Source organism: Lepidochelys kempii, chromosome 25 (genome assembly GCF_965140285.1).
Source record: "Lepidochelys kempii isolate rLepKem1 chromosome 25, rLepKem1.hap1, whole genome shotgun sequence".
NCBI classification, from domain to species: domain Eukaryota; kingdom Metazoa; phylum Chordata; order Testudines; family Cheloniidae; genus Lepidochelys; species Lepidochelys kempii.
This window is the reverse complement of record NC_136404.1, coordinates 4235731-4260828: the sequence shown is the minus strand read 5'-3', so window position 1 is coordinate 4260828 and position 25098 is coordinate 4235731. Positions and strand designations below refer to the sequence as shown.

Here is a 25098-nt window from a genome sequence, read left to right as displayed (position 1 = left end):
CTATCTAGTCCTTTAAGAAAATGGCTGATAATAGGGTTAACGAAGACTGATTGGCCAGCAGCGCCTGGGTGGAACACTGAAATCACAGCCAGGTGAACTTTTATTGACGACACTGACAGACCTTGCTGCTTGAGGTGTAACAGATAGTCCAAGATGACGGATATTGACTGTACAGGTGGAGTGCCCCTTTGCATTGACCAATCTGAGAATCTTTTCTGCTTAGCTATGTACGTGGCCCTAGTGGATGGTTTCTTGCTACCAAGGAGGACCTCTCTAACAGATCCTGAGCAAGCCAATTCCAAAAGGGTTTAGCCATGGAGCTTCCATGCCGTGAGATGGAGACACTTGAGATTAGGATGCTGAAGGTGGCTGTGGTCCTGAGTGATCAAGTCGGGACTAGGGGCAGGCTGATTGGGGTCTCCACCGACAGGTCTCGGAGTGTGGTACAACAGTGCTGATGAGGTCAGGCTGGCACTGTCAATATCAAAGACAACCCTTCCCTTCTGACCTTCAGGACAACTTTGTGAACGAGTGGGATGGGTGGAAATGCATAGAACGAATGGTCCTTCCAGGGAAGGAGGAATTGTCTGCAATCGAGCCTAAGCTGTGATTCAGGAAGGAGCAAAACTGCAGACACTCCCTGTTATGTCTTGTTGCGAACAAGTCTGTATGGGGAATTCCCCATCACTGGAAGGTGCTGTTCAGGATGTCTGGGGGAATGGACCACTCGTGGTTGTGGAAAGACCTGCTGAGATGGTCTGTCAACTTGTTCTGGGATCCCAGAAGGCAAGATGCCTCTAGGTGTATCAAGTGTGTTATGCAGAAGTCTCACAGCTTGAGGGCTTCCTGGCATAGGGGAGAGGAGCATGCTCTACCCTGTGTGTTTACATAAGATATCATTGTTGTATTGTCCGTCATGACCGATACATATTTTCCTTCCAGATGGGCTTGGAAGGTCTGGCAGCCCAGGTATACTGCTCTTAGCTCTCTGATGTTGATGTGAAGCGAGAGCTCCACTTGGCACCAGAGGCCTTGAGTCCAGAGCCTCTCTAGATGCGCTCCCCACCCCATCACTGATGCATCTGTAAATAGAGACAGCAAGGGTTGAGGTCTGGAGAAGGGCACTCTTGTGCAGACCGTCTGAGGATTGAGCAACCACAGGAGAGTCTCAATGGCCAGTGGGGGAAGTGCAACTACCTTGCCCAAGCAGTTTCAGCTTGGGCGATACACTGATATCAGCCAAGACTGGAGAGGCCTGAGCCGCAGCCTTGCATGCTGTACTACATATGTACAGGCAGCCATGTGCCCCAGAAGCTTCAGGCAGTTCTGTGCCATGGTGGTGGGGTATCGTCTGGGGTCCTCTATGATGGAGCATAAAGCCTGGAAACGAGACTCTAGTAGGAATGCTCTGGCTTGTCTTGAATCTAGAACTGCCCCTATGAATTCCGAGTGGGAGCGAAGGTTGCCTTTTTGCATTTACCAGCAGGCCTAACCTGTCAAAAATTGATTTTATTAGGTTTGTGTGTGCCTCTACCTGAGCCCTGCTGCGGCTCTTGATCAACCAGTTGTCGAGGTTTGGAAACTCCTGTACCCCCTGGTTCCCCAGGAAAGCTGCGACGACTGCCATGTACTTGGTGAACATGCGACGGGCCACTGACAGGCCAAAGGGGAGAACTGGTGTGGCAGCATAGCTGGCTTGCCCCCGGATGGTACTGGGGAGTGGTGCTGGGGCAAAGGAGGCCGGTGCAGTACCATAGCTGGCTTCCCTCAGGATGGTTCCAGGAGTCTTTGTGGTGCCGGCGCTTTCGGGCCCAGTGCACACTGTCGCCTGGTGGGAGACGGCAACGCCATGAAGGCTATTAGTTCCCTAGCTGCCTCAAAAGTTTCAGGCCTGGAGAGCAGCTCCAGTGTCTCTCCACAGCTCTCCCGAGGAGGGGAGTCCATTGGCACCAAACTTGACTGGTCTCTCACTGGGGTCTGAGACACTGGTGCCATGCTGGATAGTGCAGAGCTTGAGTGGCTTGGTGCAGGTCCCACTCTGCTCAAGTTCTTTTGTGGTACTGGCCTCGATGTGGATGAGCACCCCCTGTCAGTTTTCTTCTGCTTCTTGCGCGGCACCGGTGACTGGGAGCAGTGCCGTGAGCAGAGCCTCTATGTACCGGAGAGCCCTGCTGGTGTTGAGAATCTGTAGACTTAGTCCTTTTTTGGTGTAAAGGTCTCCCTCGTCAATGCCAGTGCAACTTTGCACCATTGCGGACGTGCTGGGTGCCAGTTCAGCTGAACTTGGCTCTAAGTGGGGACAAAGGGCTATCTCCATCACGAGGAACTTCAGCCTCTGATCCCTCTCCTTTTGAGCTCTGGAACGAAATCCCCTGCAGATCTTGCAGCGCTCCTATTGATGGGATCCTTCCAGACACTTAAAACAAGAAGTGTGAGGGTCGCTCTTGGGCAAGGCTTATTGGAAGCCGTGCACAGTTTAAACCCTGGAGACTGAGGCATGTCCAGTCCTACGACAGGAAAGAAGTACACTAAAGTACTACACTAAACTAAATATATATACCCAGGTTGACTAACAAACTATATAAAGGGAGAAAACGGTAAGACCACTATGGCAGCACTTGCAGATGCAAGAGAGATACACTCCAGTCAACCGCCACAGATGGTAAGAAGGAACTGAAGAGGCCAGGGGGTTGGCAAGACCCTATATGAACCACCAGGAAGGTGCGATTCCAGGGGGCTCCAGAGCCAACCAATGTATACCGCTAGGGGAAAATCTTCTGGTGACCCGTGCACGTAGCATGCACACACCTATTTGGAATCAACATGAGCAAGCACTCAAAGAACAACAAACTAGAATTACAGGAGTTTTCAAATACACACCCCATCACACACACAAAAAGAGAACGAACTCTGGGCATTTTAAGCCCAAGCCATCACCTTGTTCCCAGGACTCAGAAGCCAGCTTTTTATACTGGATGTTTTCACTTTAAAGTTTTCACCTGGAGTAGCTACTTTCATTTAAATTCAATCACATAATCTTTGTTTTTCTGATTAAATATATACCTTAACTCTGTCTCTTAAGTTTTGCCCAAATACAAATGCTTGCTGTGCATTGTGCTCTGATTTCTCGCCATTTTCATCCTCTGAAGTATTGTGAGACTCATTTTTCTGACATTCTCTGACCTAAAGGGAAAAAAAAAAGAGAAAAATTAAGCCTAGAGAAATTAGATCAGTTTGTTGAATAACATTTTTTGTTAAAAACTATACTTTTTCCTTTCCAATAATTTTCATTAATGCTATGCACTAGGAACAAGGGGTGTTCCAAAGAGGACGGAGCTAGGCTGTTCTCAGTGGTGGTAGATGACAGAACAAGGAGCAATGGTTTCAATCTCCATCCTTTGAGGTTTTTAAGGCCCGGCTTGACAAAGCCCTGGCTGGGATGATTTAGTTGGAGTTGGTCCCGCTTTGAGCAGGGGGTTGAACTAGATGGCCTCCTGAGGTCTCTTTGAACCCTAATCTTCTATGATTCTACGAACATGTCAATGTTACTATAAAATTTGTCTATGGATAATGATAGGAAAAACCCACAATAAATCAGCAATTAATGTAAGAACATTAGAACGGCCATACTGGGTCAGACCAATGGTCCATCTAAGCCCAGTATCCTGTCTTCCAACAGAGGCTGGTGCCAGATGCTTCAGAGGGACAAAACAAAAAAAAAAACAGAAAAAGTTTCTCTCTCCTGCTGATAATAGCTCATCTTAATTCATTAGCCTCTTACAGTTTGTATGGCAACTTCCACCTTCTCTGTATATCTATATCTATCTATATGTTCCATTCTATGCATCCGATGAAGTGGGCTGTAGCCCGCAAAAGCTTATGCTCTAATAAATTTGTTAGTCTCTAAGGTGCCACAAGTACTCCTGTTCTTTTTGCGGATACAGACTAACATGGCTGCTACTCTGAAAACAGGGTAGTGTATCAAATGATCCATCCCCTGTGATCCAGTCCCAGCTTCTGGCAGTCAGATGTTTAGGGACACCCAGAGCATGGGGCTACATCCCTGACCATCTTGGCTAATAGCCACTGATGGATCTATCCTCCATGAACAATGGGACCCCAATACAAATATTGACTGGACCAGATAGAATAGTTCATCTAGAGAACCACTGATAACATAAGCGGATAACGAAGAGCAAATACTTCACAGAATGGAGACAACTAGACACCTATTAGACCTATATGCATTACAGTTTCTTTATAACTGCAATGTTCCAGATACATTCACAAAGATCATTTCTAAAGAGAATAATTGCAAGGTTCCGCTTACTTGCAGGCTGTTTTTTTTCTTTAGATGATATCAACAAGTGGCCAAAAACATAGGGGATAGAGGGAATTATGATGCCTGTTAACACACACACACTCACACACACTCTGCAAGCTCCCGGTCTTAAGGCTGCTTAAAATTTCCCATTATAAGCCCTTGCTTTCAGTTGTGTATACATTTATCAAACTTTAAGCCATCGGGCTGAAATTTTCCATGTCTGCTCTCTGCCCTGGACATATTTTTTGCAAAGCTTCAGTGAAAATGATTAAGTCACTTCCACTGTCTAGGTGACTCAGCTCAGAAACTTCCTCCTCCCTTGGGAGTCAATGAAAGGAGCATTTGGCTGGTTTCAGTGGCTCATTTCCTGCCCCACTTCTCTCAGCCTTTGCCACTACACTACTTTCCAGGCTGCTAGCTCGCTATCCTGGACTTCTAGTTCCCTCTGCTTCCTGGCTGCAGGCCAGATTTTCAGCTCTATGTTGTTGACCCCCTGCTGTCTGGCTCCATGGAACAGTGCAGGAAACAGGCACTGGAATACAACTAGCTCCAAGTTTAGTGAAGTCCATGGCAAAATACTATAGCATCTTGGGAAAATGCCAAATTCTACAACTATGGAAATGGAATCCACAGGGTCCTGACTGAGATGAATGGGGCAGTTCACATCTTTCAGAGCTATTGTTTCCAGCAGACTCACTGCATCTGTTAACCTTGAAAACATGAACAGAGGACATTTCCACAGCCATGTGAGGTAGAAGCATGATTTTTTTTTAATGGAAGTTCAGATTCTGGAGCACAATTCTGTGGCAAGCAGGAGTGCAAGTTGGGTGGTACCCGCCAGTACGCAGTACTGGCAAGAGCATTTTAGCAGATACGGGGTACCGGAAAGACTTGGGGCTAGGTGTCGTCCCCCCCGGATGGGGTGGGGCTGTGCTCTGCTCCTTAAAGGAGCAGAAAGCAGCTAGGAAAGGCATTCATTCTTTAAATGGCTTTAACAGCACAATACATATGCTAACAAACTTAAACAAACGCTTTGTTTAAAGTTTGTTATCACATGTATTGTGTTGTTACATTGGTCAGGAGTCCTCAACAGGGGAGAGGTGGGGGGGACGGAAGGTGTTTAAACAGTATTTTTTATTCTGTTTCTCCCCATTGGTCTGAATTATCCATGACATCCATACTGCATCACATCAAATCCAAATCATTAGAGAAATGCCTCTGCTTGCACTGACCAGAAGATGTTTGGATTCTGATGTCAGCCCAGTTTTGCAGTCTGATGGGAATCAAGTGTTGTCCCCAGTGTACCAAGAATTCTTCTTTGCAGCCAAACTAGTCTAACATGCATTTTGCTAACTGGAACTGGAGCAGCAAAACAAAGAAAACAAATGCCTCCTTTTCCAGCTTTCATAGAATCATAGAATATCAGGGTTGGAAGGGACCTCAGGAGGTCATCTAGTCCAACCCCCTGCTCAAAGCAGGACCATGTGGGTGAGAAAACTATAAGTGAAGATTAGAATGCCAGACGCTGATGGCCTTAAACTAGCTGCCTCAGGAATCTGCCAGGAACCTCGTTGAAAATATGTTCCTCATCTTATCACACATCTGCCCACCTTTATTTGAATGATGCTCCTTCTGATCTGACACCTCAGGCATTGTCAATTTCATCCAGAACAATTTACGAACTTGGAACCTAATCATGTAAACCCTTAATCATTTGATCAATCCCATTGAAGACAATGGGACTACTTGCATGACTATGGACCACTTTTGTGGACTGGTAAGAGTTTCAGGAGTTTGTTCTGTTCCTAGAAAGGAAGTTGAATCCCCCATTCAAATGCAATGTTTGGGTACAATACCATAAAGCAGTTTAGGATACAGTTCTACTTAAAATTTGTCTTTTAATATGTCATACATATGCTGAAATGGCTTCTCACCCAACTCCCATATTCCATATAAACCGACTGAATACTACATATGTGGGGGGAAAGTGAGTAGTTAAGCATGTTGACGTTTGTATTACAAAGCGGGATGTTGGAGGGGACGGGGAGAGTGTGGGGGCAGGGCAGGAGTCACATGGAGGGTCACGTGCCCCCCCTTGTGTCCCTCCCATGAGCGCAGTACTGGCAAGAAATTATTTCTACTTGCACCACTGGTGGCAAGGGGTGAACTTCACAGCCACAAGACACACTGCCACAGAGGGGGACACAATCTAATTACATTTTACGTACTATTTGTTCTACAGACCCCCTCAATTAAGGATACAGGATGGACACTGAATGAGGCACAACATGGCAAGAAGAAATAGGATACTCTCTTATATTTAAGGTACTGAACTGAGACACAGGAGAGCTAGTTCTATTCCTGGCTCTACTACAGATTTTGTACATGATGTTGGATAAGATTATCAATGTATATGCACGGAGGGCCAAATTAAGGTTGCACTGAAACCTTTATTCTGGCATTTTTATCATCTGAGTGCTTATCTTTGCAATCTTAAAGTTCTGGTAACATGTTTGTCAGGGAGTCATGGGTAAAATATTTTGTTCAGCTACAGAATCAGGCTGGAGGTAGAGGCAAGACAGATGGAATATTGGGAATGCCCTACCTTAAAAAGGAAAAGTTGGTTGTGGACTTAGCCAATGGATTTTTATGGACAAATAATTGGAATTCAGTATACCTATTTATGTTATAAATCTCATAGACAGCTGTACAGCAATTAAGGCCCCGGAAGGAGGGCAGGTAAACAACTGGGATCCATGGGTGGAAAGGTTCCCTGGGGTATAGGCCAAAAATAAATTGGAATGCAGGAAAATTGGTGCAGAAGTCTTGATATGAGGACCTGATCCTTCCCCACAGTGCCAATATAAATATCCCCAAGAGGCGGAGGAATAAAAGTAACCATAGAAAGTTTTCAGAGGAACAGCCGTGTTAGTCTGTATTCGCAAAAAGAAAAGGAGTACTTGTGGCACCTTAGAGACTAACCAATTTATTTGAGCATGAGCTTTCGTGAGCTACAGCTCACTTCATCAGATGTTTACCGTGGAAACTGCAGCAGACTTTATATACACACAGAAATCATGAAATAGAAAGTTTGTTTGAAGGCAGCAATATTGGACAAATGGCCAGTACCAACAATGCCCCTGTTTGGCCTGTACCTGAGGGGTATGGGATGACTTGAACAAGGACAGTGGATTTTAGAGCATTGAATGCAGTGACTTCAGCCTCTGCTCTAGTGGTGGCTAAATACCAAGAACGAGTTGCCACAGTAGCAGCCACAGCATAGTGGTTTTCAGTGATAGATTTAACGAACGCTTTCTTTCCCATTCCCTTACATCCAGAGTCTTGGTACAAATTTGGTTTCACCTATAGGGGACAGCAATTCTGTTTCACAAGAATGCCCCAGGGTTTCATAACACACCTGCACTTTGTCACACCCATGTGGTCAAAATGTGGGAAAAATTGGCACCTGGAGACCAAAAGAAGGTAGCGTCCTATGTTGATGACATATGTGCGCATGGAATTGACCGAGGGTAGGTCAATAGACTCACTGAAAATGTGGTAAGGATTATCCAAGAAACCAGATTTAAGGCTAGCAGAGCCAAGGCCCAATTGGCACTGAAAGAGGTAAAATATTTAGGGGTTATATTGGAAAAGGAGGGATGAACCCCAGATGCACAATGGGTGGAACTGATTGGGAAACTTCCAGCCCCCCCGATATAACATCATTAAGTGCTCTGTTAGGAACTTTGAATTTCTCAAGAGATTTTATTTAAATGTATGCTGCCAAAAGTCACCCACTGTATTTTCTTCTAAAGAAAGGGTGGCAATGGGCATGGGGGCCTGATCAGGCAATAACGTTACTGATCCTGAAAGAGGATCTAGCCCAGCCCGAGTATACCCAAAAGTGAAGGAGCCATTTATCCTACAATTGGTACTGACGTAGCACTGGGAGCAATGCTGTTGCAGAAACAAAGCACGAGAAAGTTACAACCCATTGCTTATGGATGTAAAATGCTAAGCAGTGTGGAGCAAGCTTTTTCACAAGGGGTAAAACTGTTTAGCCCTAGTACGGGCCTTGCAGCACTGGGAATACATGATTGGGGGATCCTAAATCACAGTACAAACAACATATTCTCCACTGAAGTATAATGTATCAGGAAAAGCCCAGGAGGTACAGATAGTCAATCCTCGGTTGGCACAATGGACTTTTGCCCACATAAACTGGGGGATAATAGTAGAAAAAGGAAAAATACTATCCTCTGTACCATACGGATTAATAGTGCAAGGACAAGAACATGAGTCCCCTCTGCTCCCATAAAAGGGTAGAGTAGCCAGTAAAGTCAGGACTCACCCTACAGACAGCATAGAAAGGAGACATGCAAATTTCGTTTGTGAATAGGTCCAGCTATTACAGTGAAGGGAGAGCTAAGACAGGATTTGGTACTGTAAAAAGGTTAATACTAACCAGGAATTAAAGGGACCAGTAAAACCACACTCAGCACAGGCTGCTGAAGTGGTGACAGTCCTAAAGGTGTCACAGACAGTGGATCGAGATGCCACACTGGCAATATTCACTCATTTGGATTGGGTATGCAGAGCAGAGTGGTTTAGTTACCCACCTGGGCAGCTAGGGATATGTGCATAGGAGATAGAAAGCCAGCAGCTTATGAACACCACCTGGAATAAGTGACGGCCTTAATCAAGGATAGAGAGGGAGATACTTATGTTAAAGCACATCAGAAACCGAGAAGTGAGGAAGGAGATTGGAATAACAGAGCAAATATGTTAACCAAACAAGGGGCTCTGCTCACACATTGTGAAGAAAAGGAGGTAATCAGTGTAGTAACTAGAGTGCACAAACAGGTGGTAAGCCCAGAGATGTTGGATTTGCAAGCCATACAGAAGGGGACAAGGAGATGGAACAGATCCTGGAGCAGAAAACAATCAAAGGGAAAGGGTACATAAACAAAGACCTGGATGGTTTGGACCTCAGGGAACAGCCCAAAAGATGGTTAGTGCCTAAACAAGTAAGGACTGAATTAATTCAATATGTGCATTAGCGATGGTATTTTGGGGTGGACAAAACAGTAGAAAGGGTCAAAGATACAGGTTGGTGGCCCACACTTAGGGAAGATATAAAACAGTGGTGTAATAATTGTCTGCAGTGTGTAGTGGTCAATGCTGATTCAAAAGATACAGAAGGGTCCTATCACCCACTAAAGAATTGAGGGCCCATGGGCCTGGTTACAAGTCTATTACATATGACCTTTTCCAGTCACCCAAACAAAATAAGTATTGTTTGATAATTGGAGACCCATTTACAAAATGGATAGAAGCGATTCCACAAAGATTAACACAGCTCTAACTACAGCCCAAGAATTGTTTAATGTAGTGTTTAGTCAATGGGGATTTCCTAAGAAAACTGATTCGGACCAAGGGTCACACTTCATTGGGGGAAGCTATGAAAGAACTGTGTGAAATACTGGAATTCAAACAAAGATTTCATATTGCGGGCCACTCTCAATCCTCAGGACAGGTAGAACGAACCAATCGAACTTTAAAGGATGCTTTGAGGAAAATGCTTAAAGAAAATGAAAAAGATTGGGATGAACCATTGTCTTTAACTTTTCTAGCCTTAAGGTCTGTTCCAGCGAGCCATGGTTATACCCGCTTTGTAGCAACAAAGGGACATGAGGACACCTGAACATTGGAGGCTAGCTGTAGATATCCCAGATGGGTGGCAGCCCAAAGTATTAAATGGTCAATGGATTCAGGCCCTAACAGAAAAACTACTAGGAATCCACAACAAAATAGCAAAACAACTGTGTATTAATATTTTAAAAAGTGAATAAAAGACTGGGCTGGATAAAGAATACTATCAAATGGAATGCTGGAGACCAAGTAATGTATCATAAATTTGCAGAGAAGAACCATTCTCTGGGGATGAAATGGGAAGGTCTAGTGACCATTGTAGAAAAAGCCAGCCCAACAGTATATCAGGTAGAAATTTGGGCAAGCAAACAAAACAAGGCATAGTTCAAATGGTTCCATTCCTCAGTTGAAATCATGGAAAGGGTGTTTTAAGCCATAATCTGTCCCCACCAGGGGCTAGAAAATATTTTTGTTTTTCAAACAGTGTACAGGCAAGCTGGCACCAGCAGAACAACTGAGAACACCATGGGTCTACCGTTGTGACAAAGACTGCGTTGTGTATTTTGTGTTGTTAAATACATGCCTGAGTTAAAGTACAGCCAGTTAAAAATAAAATACACATTATATTCAAATGTAATGCCTATAACAATAGGAATAATTTTAACTGTTGTAAAGACATTGCTTGGGCATGCCCATTACATAAGAACGGCCAAACTGGGTCAGACCAAAGTCCATCTAGACCAGTATTCTCTCTTCTAGCAGTGCCCAATGCCAGGTGCCCCAGAGGGAATGAACAGAACAGGTAGTCATCAAGTGATTCATCCCATCGCCCATTCCCAGCTTTTGGCGAACAGAGACTAGGGACACCATCCCTGCCCATCCTGGCTAATGGCCATTAATTGACCTATCCTCCATGAATTTATCTAGTTCTTTTTTTTAAAACTTTGTTATAGTCTTGGCCTTCACAACATCCTCTGACAAAGAGTTCCACAAGTTGACTGCATTGTGTGAAAAAATACTCACTTTTGATTGTTTTAAACCTGCTGCCTATTAATTGAATTTGGTGACCCCTAGTTCTTTTGTTATGAGAAGGTGTAAAAACACTTCCTTATTTACTTTCTCCATACTAGTCATTATTTTATAGACCTCTATCATATCTCTCCTTTTTCATCTCTTTTCCAAGATGAAAATAATAATCCCTTATTATTCTCGCCTCATATGGAAGCTGTTCCATAACCCTAATCATTTTTGTTGCCCTTTTCTGAAACTTTTCCAATTCTAATGCATCTTTTTTGAAATGGGGCGACCACATCTGCATGCAGTATTCAAGGTGTGGAATACCATGGATTTATTTAGAGGCAATATGATTATTCTGTCTTATCTATCGCTTTCTTAATGATACCCAACATTCTGTTCACTTTTTTGATTGCCACTGCACTTTGAGTGGATGTTTTCAGAGAACTATCCACAACTACTCAGAGATCTCTTCCTTGAGTGGTAACAGCTAATTTAGACCCCATCATTTTATATGAATAGTTGGGATTATGTTTTCCAATGTGCATTACTTAGCATTTATCAACATTGAATTTCATCTGCCATTTTGTTGCCCAGTGACCCAGTTTTGTGAGATCCTTTTCTAGCTCTTTGCCACCTCACTGTTTACCCCTTTTTCCAGATCATTTATGAATATGTTGAATAGGACTGGGCTCAGTACAGAGTCCTAGAGAAAACCACTATTTACCTCTCTCCACTCTGAAAACTGACCACTGATTCCTACCCTTTGTTTCCTATCTTTTAACCAGTTACTGAACCAAGAGAGGACCTTCCCTCTTATCCCACTTTGTGTAAAAGCCTTTGGTGAGGGACCTTGTCAAAGGATTTCTGAAAATCTAAGTACACTAGATCCACTGGATCCCCCTTGTCCACATAGAATCATAGGATATCAGAGTTGGAAGGGACCTCAGGAAGTCATCTAGTCCAACCCCCTGCTCAAAGCAGGACTAATCCACAATTAAATCATCCCAGCCAGGGCTTTGTCAACCTTGACCTTAAAAACCTCTAAGGAAGGAGATTCCACCACCCCCCTAGGTAGCCCATTCCAGTGCTTCACCACCCTCCTAGTGAAAAAGGTTTTCCTAATATCCAACCTAGACCTCCCCCACTGCAACTTGAGACCATTACTCCTCATTCTGTCATCTCCTCCCACTGAGAACAGTCTAGATCCATCCTCTTTGGAACCCCCTTTCAGGTAGTTGAAAGCAGCTATCAAATCCCCCCATATTCTTCTCTTCTGCATACTAAATAATCCCAGTCCCCTCAGCCTCTCCTCATAAATCATGTACTCCAGCTCCCTAATCATTTTTGTTGCCCTCCACTGGACTCTCTCCAGTTTTCCCACATCCTTCTTGTAGTGTGGGGCCCAAAACTGGACACAATACTCCAGGTGTGGCCTCATCAGTGCCGAATAGAAGGGAATAATCACTTCCCTCAATCTGCTGGCAATGCTCCTACTAATACGGCCCAATATGCCATTAGCCTTCTTGGCAACAAGTGCACACTGTTGACTCATATCCAGCTTCTCGTCCACTGTAAGCCCTACATCCTTTTCTGCAGAACTGCTTAGCCAGTCAGGCCCCAGTGCATGGGATTCTTCCTTGCTAAGTGCAGGACTCTGCACTTGTCCCTATTAAACCTCATCAGATTTCTTTTGGCCCAATCCTCCAATTAGTCCAGGTCACTCTGGACACTATCCCTACCCTCCATTGTATCTACCTCCCCCCCAGCTTAGTGTCATCTGCAAACTTGCTGAGGGTGCAACTTGTCCCATCATCCAGATCATTAATAAAGATGTTGAATAAAACCGGTCCCAAGACCAACCCATGGAGCACTCCGCTTGATACCGGCTGCCAACTAGACATCGAGCCATTGATCACTAGCTGCTGAGCCCGATAATCTAGCCAGCTTTCTATCTATTTTATAGTCCAATCATCCAGCCCATACTTCTTTAACTTGCTGGAAAGAATATTGTGGGAGACTGTATCAAAAGAAAAGGAGTACTTGTGGCACCTTAGAGACTAACCAATTTATTTGAGCATGAGCTTTCGTGAGCTACAGCTCACTTCATCAGATGTTTACCGTGGAAACTGCAGCAGACTTTATATACACACAGAAATCATGAAACAATACCTCCTCCCACCCCACTGTCCTGCTGGTAATAGCTTATCTAAAGTGATCAACAGGTGGGCCATTTCCAGCACAAATCCAGGTTTTCTCACCCTCCACCCCCCCACACAAATTCACTCTCCTGCTGGTGATAGCCCATCCAAAGTGACAACTCTTTACATAATCAAGTCGGGCTATTTCCTGCATAGATCAAGGTTTTCTCACATCCCCCCACCCCCATACACACACAAACTCACTCTCCTGCTGGTAATAGCTCATCTAAACTGACCATTCTCCAGGTTTAAATCCAAGTTAAACCAGAACATCTGGGGGGGGGGGGGGGGGGGTTTAGGAAAAAACAAGAGGAAACAGGCTACCTTGCATAATGACTTAGCCACTCCCAGTCTCTATTTAAGCCTAAATTAATAGTATCCAATTTGCAAATGAATTCCAATTCAGCAGTTTCTCGCTGGAGTCTGGATTTGAAGTTTTTTTGTTTTAAGATAGCGACCTTCATGTCTGTGATTGCGTGACCAGAGAGATTGAAGTGTTCTCCGACTGGTTTATGAATGTTATAATTCTTGACATCTGATTTGTGTCCATTTATTCTTTTACGTAGAGACTGTCCAGTTTGACCAATGTACATGGCAGAGGGGCATTGCTGGCACATGATGGCATAGATCACATTGGTGGATGTGCAGGTGAACGAGCCTCTGATAGTGTGGCTGATGTTATTAGGCCCTGTGATGGTGTCCCCTGAATAGATATGTGGGCACAATTGGCAACGGGCTTTGTTGCAAGGATAAGTTCCTGGGTTAGTGGTTCTGTTGTGTGGTATGTGGTTGTTGGTGAGTATTTGCTTCAGGTTGCGGGGCTGTCTGTAGGCAAGGACTGGCCTGTCTCCCAAGACTTGTGAGAGTGTTGGGTCATCCTTTAGGATAGGTTGTAGATCCTTAATAATGCGTTGGAGGGGTTTTAGTTGGGGGCTGAAGGTGACGGCTAGTGGCGTTCTGTTATTTTCTTTGTTAGGCCTGTCCTGTAGTAGGTAACTTCTGGGAACTCTTCTGGCTCTATCAATCTGTTTCTTTACTTCTGCAGGTGGGTATTGTAGTTGTAAGAAAGCTTGACAGAGATCTTGTAGGTGTTTGTCTCTGTCTGAGGGGTTGGAGCAAATGCGGTTGTATCGCAGAGCTTGGCTGTAGACGATGGATCGTGTGGTGTGGTCAGGGTGAAAGCTGGAGGCATGCAGGTAGGAATAGCGGTCAGTAGGTTTACGGTATAGGGTGGTGTTTATGTGGCCATTGTTTATTAGCACTGTAGTGTCCAGGAAGTGGATCTCTTGTGTGGACTGGACCAGGCTGAGGTTGGTGGTGGGATGGAAAAAACTTCAAATCCAGACTCCAGCGAGAAACTGCTGAATTGGAATTCATTTGCAAATTGGATACTATTAATTTAGGCTTAAATAGAGACTGGGAGTGGCTAAGTCATTATGCAAGGTAGCCTGTTTCCTCTTGTTTTTTCCTAACCCCCCCCCCCCCCCCCCCCCCCCAGATGTTCTGGTTTAACTTGGATTTAAACCTGGAGAATGGTCAGTTTAGATGAGCTATTACCAGCAGGAGAGTGAGTTTGTGTGTGTATGGGGGTGGGGGGATGTGAGAAAACCTTGATCTATGCAGGAAATAGCCCGACTTGATTATGTAAAGAGTTGTCACTTTGGATGGGCTAGCACCAGCAGGAGAGTGAATTTGTGTGGGGGGGTGGAGGGTGAGAAAACCTGGATTTGTGCTGGAAATGGCCCACCTGTTGATCACTTTAGATAAGCTATTACCAGCAGGACAGTGGGGTGGGAGGAGGTATTGTTTCATGATTTCTGTGTGTATATAAAGTCTGCTGCAGTTTCCACGGTAAACATCTGATGAAGTGAGCTGTAGCTCACGAAAGCTCATGCTCAAATAAATTGGTTAGTCTCTAAGGTGCCACAAGTACTCCTTTTCTTTTTGCGAATACAGACTAACACGGCTGTTCCTCTGAAACCTGTATCAAAAGCTTTGCTAAAGTCAAGATATATCACATCCACTGTTTTCCCCATATCCACAGAGCCAGTTATCTCATCATACAAGGCAATCAGGTTGGTCAGGCATGACTTGCCCTTGGTGAATCCATGCTGACTGTTCCTGATCACTTTCCTCTCCTCCAAGTGCTTCAAAATGGGTTCTCTGAGAACCTGCTCCATGATTTTCCCAGGACCTGAAGTGAGGCTAACTGGTCTGTAGTTCCCCAGGTTCTCTTTTTTCCCTTTTTTAAAGATGGGTATTATATTTGTCTTTTTCCAATCATCCGGGACCTCCCCCCATCACCACCAATTTTCATAGATAATTGCCAATGGCTCTGCAATCACATCAGCCAACTCCCTCAGCACCCTTGGATGCATTAGATCTGGACCAATGGACTTGTGCAAGTCCAGCCTTTCTAAATAGTCCTTAACCTGTTCTTTCACCATTGAGGGCTGCTCACCTCCTCTCCATACTGTCTTGCCCAGTGCAGCAGCCTGGGAGCTGACCTCTGTGAAGACCGAGGCAAAAAAAGCACTGAGTACATTCGCTTTTTCCACATCCTCTGTCACTAGGTTGCCTGCCCCATTCAGTAAGGGTCCCACACTTTCCTTGACCACCTTCTTGTTGCTAATATACCTGTAGAAACCTTGTGTATGAATACACAGAGTCCATATCGAAGAACTCTGCTTATGTAAATGATCTATGTTTCTTTTTGGAGTGTCCTCAGCATATTCCCACTCTTGGGATAGCTTGGCAAGCAGTATTCCAAGAATGGAGGGGGGACAAGAAGTCCAAATTAAACAAGGATTGAAGTATCACTCTGCCATCAGATCTGGCTGCAAATTTAACACACAGTGTTTACTGAAAGTGTGAAGTGAACCTCAAGTGTCAGCTTTAAATATTTCAACTGCTCTTGTAGAGTGAGTTCTAGGCCTGGTTTACACTTAAAAATTCAACTGACCTAACTACATTGCTCAGGGCTGTGAAAAATTTCATGCGGAGTGCCATAGCTATGTCAACTTTATCCCCAGTGTAGATGCAACTAGATCAAAAGAAGATTTAGCTACCACCTCTCAGAGATGTGGATAAACTACATGGATGGGAAAAGCCCTTCTGTCAATGTAGGAAACATAGCCATAGCACCACAGCAGTACCACTGTAACACTTGTTGTATAGACATAGCCTAAGACCAGGAGGAGGAGGGAGACGAAATCTTATAACTCTCCTCTACACACTGTCTGAGCCATCTAGACTCAGGCTAGAACTGGGCAGAAACAACTAGGCCCTTACCATGCTCAACATAGAAAATAATTTGGGAGAACCCCTAAAGTCTTTAGTTCTGTCCAGGTAATACAATACAACTCTTTTTGCATTTAAAACATGCAGTGTGGGCTGATCATTATGTGCCTGGCGTCCAAGAAAGAACACTGGTAAAATTAATATTAATTAACTTGAAAATCTTAAATTACTTCATGAAGAAATCAGGGGTGAAGTCTTCATGAAAAACCACATGAGGTTCAGCCATCAAAGCATGTATTTCACTAATCCTTCTAGCAGATGTGATTGCTATTATAAAAACTGTTTTTATGGACAGGTGAAATAAAGAACACCTTGAGAGAGTTTCAAACTAAGGGGACATAAGTTGTTTTAATATTAAGTTTAAATACCATAGAAAAACTGGGTTTTCTACTGGCAGATCCAAACTCAATAAACCTTTCAACTGAGTTGTGTGAGAAAACAGATTTACCATCAATATGTATATGAAAAGCTGTTACCGCTAATCAGTGGATTTAAAGCAAGGAGGTAGCTACACCCATAATTTTCAGGTGAAACAAATATTCTATAATATACTGATTAGGAGTCGAGACTGGATCAACGCTTTTATCAGACGCCCATAAAACAAACCTTTCCTATTTCAAGGTCATAATATTTTCTACTGGATGGTTTCCTAGAATTAAAAACACATTGCACCTCAATAGAACAAGACTTCTAAATCAGTTAAAGTACTGCTGCCCAAGCCATTAGATGCAATGACTGGAAGCTGGATGAAAGACTCTCCCCTCCCTGCTGGGAAAATAGGTCCACTGTCACCAGTAGCATCTTATAATTCCCTTTGAACAGGAGAAGTAAGTCGATATACATTGTTGTCTTGGACAGAACTGGAGCAATTCTGAATAATTTTGGTCGAGTCCTGGTTTACCTGCTTTACTACCTTTAACGTTAGTGGGAAGGGGGAAAAACTCAGACAGTACAACTATTGTCCAACTGAGGAATGCACCTGTCACTGACTGTGAGCTCACTCTTAAATAGGGACACTTGCTATGGACTCTGGTGGCAAAAAAACAAATGTCTAGGAAGCCACATAGGTTGAAAATGTCCTCAGCCACCGAATCCTTTACTCTCCACTTGTGCATCTGCCTGGAATCTCTGCTCAACCAACCCACAACTTCACTACGAGCTCCCGCTACATGTAAGCCATCTGAGTATAATACACCAATCACACAGTTTTATTGCCTCCTTGAAAAGAGAAGACAAAACAAGCTCCTCTCTGTCTGTTTACTTAATACATTGATGACATATTGTCCATAGGAACTTGGACTACTGAGTTCTGCATTTGTGGGAGATACAACTTGAGACCTAGAAGGACAGCTCTCAGACCTAACACATTTATATGTAAAAGGGATTCCTGGAGATTCTTAAAGCCTCAAATTAATAAACTGTTTAGATGTGCCCCCCAACCTAGTTTCATCAGACACTTCCAAAATATTACAGTAGGAGGAGCAGGGATGAATAAAAGTACTTTGAGAACATTCTCTGGCTTCAGCCAACCTGTTAAGAGATATTAAAAAAAAAAATTCAGAACAGCGATTGTCTTGAACATGCTGTGCATACTCGGTTTGATGTTTCCTGATACCCAGTGTTGAAGTGACCTTATTCTGGATCTGCAGTACATAATATGTTGTTGAGGTCAAAAGACCTATTAAAGTCAAGTAAATCATTTTCTGACAGGGCTACAGAAGTAGGCCCTGAATACTGAAGCACAGCTTCATGAACCCTCTCTGGAATCGAGGATTGCACCAATGTAGATGATTCTCTGTGATGGAGATAGAAGAGACTTCTTTTTGTTTATTAGAAGGCCAAGATTCTTGAACAGGCAGTAAGTGAACTGAATATTTCTCAATTCCTCTTTGAAGAAAGGTTTTAAGAGCCAATCATCTAATTATAGATAGATGAGCGCACACACACACACACACACATCTTCTCAGATACTCTGCTACCACAGAGAGGCATTTCGTAAAATCTCTGGGCTCAGTGGAGGAGCTGAATGGTAGGATTCTGCACTGAAAGTGGTCTCAACTGAGTGTGAAACAAAGATATTTTCAATGAGAAGGTCTTACAGAGATATGCAAGTAAGCACTTTCAAGATAGCAGTGAATTAATCTAAAGTAGAAAGGGAGGAGATAATTTATGCAAGAATTAGCATTCTAAATTGAAACCCTTGATACATCTGTTTAGATTCCTGACATCTAAAAATCACAGACCATGTCCTCTTTTAGGATCAGAAAACAGATATAAAAACCTATGTTCCTGGAACTTATTGGAAACTCTTCTACTGGGCCTGCTTGTAAAAGAGTTTGTATTTCTGTCCTTAGTATCCTCTCATAAAAAGGGTCCCTGAAAAGAGAGGGGAGGTTGTATGGAGGAAGGGATTCGAATTGGATGGTATAACCTTCCTTTACTGTGTCCAAAGGTATGGAAAACTCTCACATCATAGAAATGAGATAGACTGTCTCCTAAAGTATGGGTAGAGCTCTCTAAGACAGGCTCACAGGTTTCAATCTTCATGTCAAACCTGTGGTCTGACCATTATGCAATGAAGATGTAGCTGAAGAACTCTTTGGCTTCATCTGAGGTGTCATAGGATCTGTTCCTGTGTTACTGATGTCGCTGCTATGGGGACTGCTGTCTTCTTTGGGCATAATACGAAGAAGGTGGTGGATAGCACTGCATACCAGCATAGGAACGTAGGAGCAAGGAAATGTAGCAGATCCAAAGATCTAGAGATAGACTATGTCTCTTTCCTTTTCTAAAACTTTATCAGTTTTAGTCCTGAAGAGATGACTCACTTAAAAAAATAAAATTAAATTAAATAAAAAAAAAGTGCTCTATTCTAGACTGTCTCTATAGGTAATGATGAAGATCTTAAACATGCACGTCTACAGAGAGCTATCAATCTGGAAGCAGTGTCTGAACCATCAAAAGATGATGTGTGTGTGTGTTCTGCAACATTATGATCTTCCTTTATAATTGCATTAATTTTTGTTGGTGCTCTGGAAGATTTTTGATGGAAAGTGAAAAGTCTCTCAAAGATGAAATAGATATCTGGAAATCACTGTTTGGTAATTGGCCACTATCATAGTTAAAGAAGCTGAAGAAAAGTTTTCTTCCTACAGAGTCCAAAGTTTTCCCTTCTCTTTCATATGGAGTGGAATATACATGACCTGACTTAGAACTCTAGACTGCTGCCGCCACAACAAGTGAATTAGCTGGAAGGTGAACATGAAAGCAAGAAAACACTTCATATGGAATACGGTATAATTTGTTAGCCTTCTTTGAAACTGGATGACATGAGGATGGATTCTGCTTTAGCTGTTTGCCGAAGTCCTTCTAGTATTGGCAGACACATATTATTCCTTATAGTGGAAAATAGGAGGTTGGCTGCTTCCAAAGATACCGATGGCCATTTAAAAACTTTGTCACTACTCTGTCCACTAGTCCATGGGACTGAGTAACATCCTCAGAAGGCGATGATGCCAAAGCAACACCCACATTCTCATCCAGGGAAGAATCGGCCTCCAATTCAAGCTCCTGTTGTTGAAATTTAAAAAAAATATATATATATATCCTGTACCAAGGCAGGAAAGTGTTCAGGATCAGACTGTCTCAGATCCATACATTTAGGTTCCCCTTCATCCAAAATTATAGAATCACAGGTTGCAAGGGACTGCCAGGGTCATCTAGTCTAACCCCCTGCAAAGGGGCAGTATTTGTGGTGTCTAAACCATCCAAGACAGATGGCTATCCAGCCTCCTCTTGAAAACCTCCAGTGAAGGAGCTTCCATGGTCTCCCTAGGCAGTCTGGTCCGTCGTTCTACTGTTCCTACAGTTAAACAGGTTTCAGAGTAACAGCTGTGTTAGTCTGTATCCACAAAAAGAAAAGGAGGACTTGTGGCACCTTAGAGACTAACAAATTTATTTGAGCATAAGCTTTCGTGAGCTACAGCTCACTTCATTGGATGCATTCAGCGGAAAATACAGTGGAGAGATTTATATACACAGAGAACATGAAAGAATGAAACATACAAAACTAAAGGTGTTACTATACACACTGTAAGGAGAGTGATCAGATAAGGTGACCTAATACCAGCAGGAGAGCGGGGGCGGGAGGGGGTGTGGACTTTTTGTAGCGATAATCAAGGTGGGCCATTTCCAGCAGTTGACAAGAACGTCTGAGGAACAGCAGGGGGGGAAATAGTTTTACTTTGTGAAATGACCCATTGACTCCCAGTCTTTATTCAAGCCTAAGTTAATTGTATAAACATGAATAAAGACTGGGAGTCGATGGGTCATTACACAAAGTAAAACTATTTCCCCCCCTGCTGTTCCTCAGACGTTCTTGTCAACTGCTGGAAATGGCCCACCTTGATTATCGCTACAAAAAGTCCACACCCCCTCCCGCCCCCGCTCTCCTGCTGGTAATAGCTCACCTTATCTGATCACTCTCCTTACAGTGTGTATGGTAACACCCTTAGTTTTGTATGTTTCATTCTTTCATGTTCTCTGTGTATATAAATCTCTCCACTGTATTTTCCGCTGAATGCATCCGATGAAGTGAGCTGTAGCTCACGAAAGCTTATGCTCAAATAAATTTGTTAGTCTCTAAGGTGCCACAAGTCCTCCTTTTCTTTTTACAGTTAAACAGTTTTTCCTAAGATTTAATCTAAACCTGCTATGCTGTAGTCTGAAACCATTGCCTCTTGTCCTGCCCTCTGTGCTAAGAAAGAACAACTTTTTCCCATCTTTTTTATGGTGGTCTTTCAGGTATTTGAAGACTGTTGAGGTCAGTTGTTCACTGTGTGTGTGTTCTCTCTGTGAGCTGCACTGGCTCTGGCCAACTGGTTTCTAAAGTAGGCTCCAATCCAACTGCCCAATAAGACCACAGACTCAGTTCTGTAATGAAGTCACTCAACCAGGCTTATTGCCAATGAAGCAGTCCTAATGTCCTGGCTCAATGGTTACAGGTACACTAACATATGTATGCTTGTTGCAATGGACTCAGATCAGTGAATGGTGGGATTTTCCATTCATCCCTCGGCCGGACAAAGACACACTCTCTGTGACCCCTCTTTTATACACTGATAGGTGGAATTATACACTGACCCCTAACGAAGAGAGGGAAGAGCATCTTCGCAAGCAGGCTGGCTAACCTAGTGACGAGGGCTTTAAACTAGGTTCACCGGGGGAAGGAGACCAAGGCCCTGAGGTAAGTCGGAAAGTGGGATACCAGGAGGAAGCACGAGCAGGATGACGCGAGAGGGAGGAGCTCCTGCCTCATACTGAGAAAGAGGGACCATCAGCGAGTTATCTCAAGTCCCTATACACAAATGCAAGAAGCCTGGGAAACAAGCAGGGAGAACTGGAAGTCCTGGCACAGTCAAGGAATTATGACATGACTGGAACAACAGAGACTTGGTGGGATAACACACATGACTGGAGTACTGTCATGGATGGATATAAACTGTTCAGGAAGGACAGGCAGGGCAGAAAAGGTGGGGGAGTTGCTCTGTATGTCAGAGAGCAGTATGACTGCTCAGAGATCTGGTATGAAACTGCAGAAAAACCTGAGAGTCTCTGGGTTAAGTTTAGAAGTGTGAGCAACAAGGGTGATGTCGTGGTGAGAATCTGCTATAGATCACCGGACCAGGGGGATGACGTGGATGAGGCTTTCTTCCAGCAACTCACGGAAGCTACTGGATCACAGGCCCTGGTTCTCATGGGAGACTTCAATCACCCTGATATCTGCTGGGAGAGCAAAACAGCGGTGCACACACAATCCAGGAAGTTTTTGGAAAGTGTAGAGGGCAATTTCCTGGTGCAAGTCCTGGAGGAACCAACTAGGGGCAGAGCTCTTCTTGACCTGCTGCTTACAAACCGGGAAGAATTAGTAGGGGAAGCAAAAGTGGATGGGAACCTGGGAGGCAGTGACCATGAGATGGTCGAGTTCAGGATCCTGACACAAGGAAGAAAGGAGAGCAGCAGAATATGGACACTGGACTTCAGAAAAGCAGACTTTGACTCCCTCAGGGAACTGATGGGCAGGATCCCCTGGGAGAATGAAGTGAGCTGTAGCTCACGAAAGCTTATACTCAAATAAATTTGTTAGTCTCTAAGGTGCCACAAGTTCTCCTTTTCTTTATGAGGGGGAAAGGAGTCCAGGAGAGCTGGCCGTATTTTAAAGAAGCCTTATTGAGGTTACAGGGACAAACCATCCTGATGTGTAGAAGGAATAGTAAATATGGAAGGCGACCAGCTTGGAAATCAGGAAGGCCAAATCACACCTGGGAGTTGCAACTGGCAAGAGACGTTAAGAGTAACAAGAAGGGTTTCTTCAGGAATGTTAGCAACAAGAAGAAAGTCAAGGAAAGTGTGGGCCCCTTACTGAATGAGGGAGGCAACCTAGTGACAGAGGATGTGGAAAGAGCGAAGGTACTCAATGCTTTTTTTGCCTCTGTCTTCACGAACAAGGTCAGCTCCCAGACTACTGCACTGGGCAGCACAGCATGGGGAGAAGGTGACCAGCCCTCTGTGGAGAAAGAAGTGGTTCGGGACTATTTAGAAAAGCTGGACGAGCACAAATCCATGGGGCCGGATGCGCTGCATCTGAGAGTGCTAAAGGTGTTGGCAGATGTGATTGCAGAGCCATTGGGCATTATCTTTGAAAACTCTTGGCGATCGGGGGGAGGTCCCAGATGACTGGAAAAAGGCTAATGTAGTGTCCATCTTTAAAAAAAGGAAGGAGGAGGATCCGGGGAACTACAGGCCAGTCAGCTTCACCTCAGTCCCTGGAAAAATCACGGAACAGGTCCTCAAGGAATCAGTTCAGAAGCACTTAGAGGAGAGGAAAGTGATTAGGAACAGTCAGCATGGATTCACCAAGGGCAAGTCATGCCTGACTAATCTAATTGCCTTCTATGACGAGATAACTGGCTCTGTGGATGAGGGAAAAGCAGTGGACGTGTTATTCTTTGACTATAGCAAAGCTTTTGACATGGTCTCCCACAGTATTCTTGCCAGCAAGTTAAAGTAGTATGGGCTGGATGAATGGTGGATAGAAAGCTGGCTAGATCGTTGGGCTTGACAAAGCCCTGGCTGGGATGATTTAGTTGGGGATTGGTCCTGCTTTGAGCAGGGGGTTGGACTAGATGACCTCTTGAGGTCCCTTCCAACCCTGATATTCTATGATTCTATGATATACAAGTTATGTATTGCCCCTCTGAAGTGGTGAGTTACCACCCTTTACCTTGTACATAATCAAAACTTCTCTATCCATCACGCTGTCATGCTGATCTTATCTTTAGGAGGGGTCAGTATGTCCCTGTTATCTTTGGGGAGTGTGTTTATACCATACTTGGTATCAGTGTGTTCTGGTCCTACTCTCTGGAATGTGTTTACATGTGCCTAGCACTTCTCAGGAGAGTTTGTGTTTTTGCAATACCAGACCTATTCTTACCAGGTTCTGTGAACTTGCAAGCAGGCATGTTTTGTAACAGGGCCTGACTTCTGCTCACAGCCTGACTATTGCTAACTTTGCTTTATATCAGCTGGGTCTGATTAATTTAGTTCAGGCCTCCTACCAAGTCTCTTATACCAGGCCTCCATGTCTCAAATTTTCACTTTCTGCTACAACTATTAACATGTCCACTCTTAATCTCCTCTTTTCCAAAATAAACATAACCAGTTCCTTCAGGCTTTGCTATTATGGCTTGCATTCCATCCCTCTGATCATCTTTGTCTCTCACGTCTGGATCCTTTCCAGTTTCTCTACATCCTTTCTATATGTTGGTGACCAAAACTGGACACAGTACTCCACCTGAGGCCTAACCAGCGCCAAGTAGAGCGGTACAATCACCTCCCATGGCTTGCATGCTATCCCTCTGTTAATGCAACCTAAAACTGCATTTGCCTTTTTTTTTTTTTTTTTTTTGGGCAACAGCATCACATTGTTGACTCATGTCGAGGTTGTGATCCACTACAACTCCCAGATCCCTCTCAAGACTACTGCTGTCAAGCCAGTTATCCCCCATTTTGTATGAGTGTATTTGGTTTTTCTTCCGTAAGTGTAGCAGCTTACATTTTGTCTTTGCTGAATTTCATTGTGCTGTCTATAGCCCAGTTCTCCAATCTATTAAGATGCCTCTGAATTTAGGTCTATCCTCCAAAGTGATGGTAACTGCCCCTAGCTTTGTCTCATCTGCAAATTTCATCAGTATGCTCTCTATTCCTACATCAGGTAATTACCACTACCAGACCCAGAACAGATCCCTGTGGAACCCCACTTGAGACCCCCCTCCCAACATCATTCCATTAATAGTTACTCATTGTTTGCGGTTATTTAACCAATTATATATCTGCTTAACAGTAATTTTATCTAGCCTGCATTTCTGCAGCTTCCTTATCAGAATGTCATGTGGGACTGTGTCAAAAGCCTTGCTGAACTCCAGGTATAATATGTCCACTGCATTGCCCCTATCCACCAAACCAGATACCTTGTCAAAAAAACAAATCATACTGGTTTCACGGGATTTGTTCTTGGTAAATCCATGCTGGCTGCTTCTGATTACCCCT

At 43.9% G+C, this 25098-nt stretch overlaps 1 protein-coding gene across 4 annotated transcripts in view; it reads right to left on the bottom strand.

Moving 5' to 3' along the window:
• The window catches only part of RANBP3 (RAN binding protein 3), a 175977-nt gene that overhangs the window by 48659 nt on the left and 102220 nt on the right, over nucleotides 1–25098 (bottom strand). For all 4 annotated transcript variants that reach the window (XM_073324306.2, XM_073324307.2, XM_073324311.2 and 1 more), the window contains one exon: nucleotides 3064–3183. In XM_073324306.2, coding sequence (XP_073180407.1) covers nucleotides 3064–3183 — 120 coding nt within the window. The remainder of the gene's footprint in view (nucleotides 1–3063; nucleotides 3184–25098) is intronic.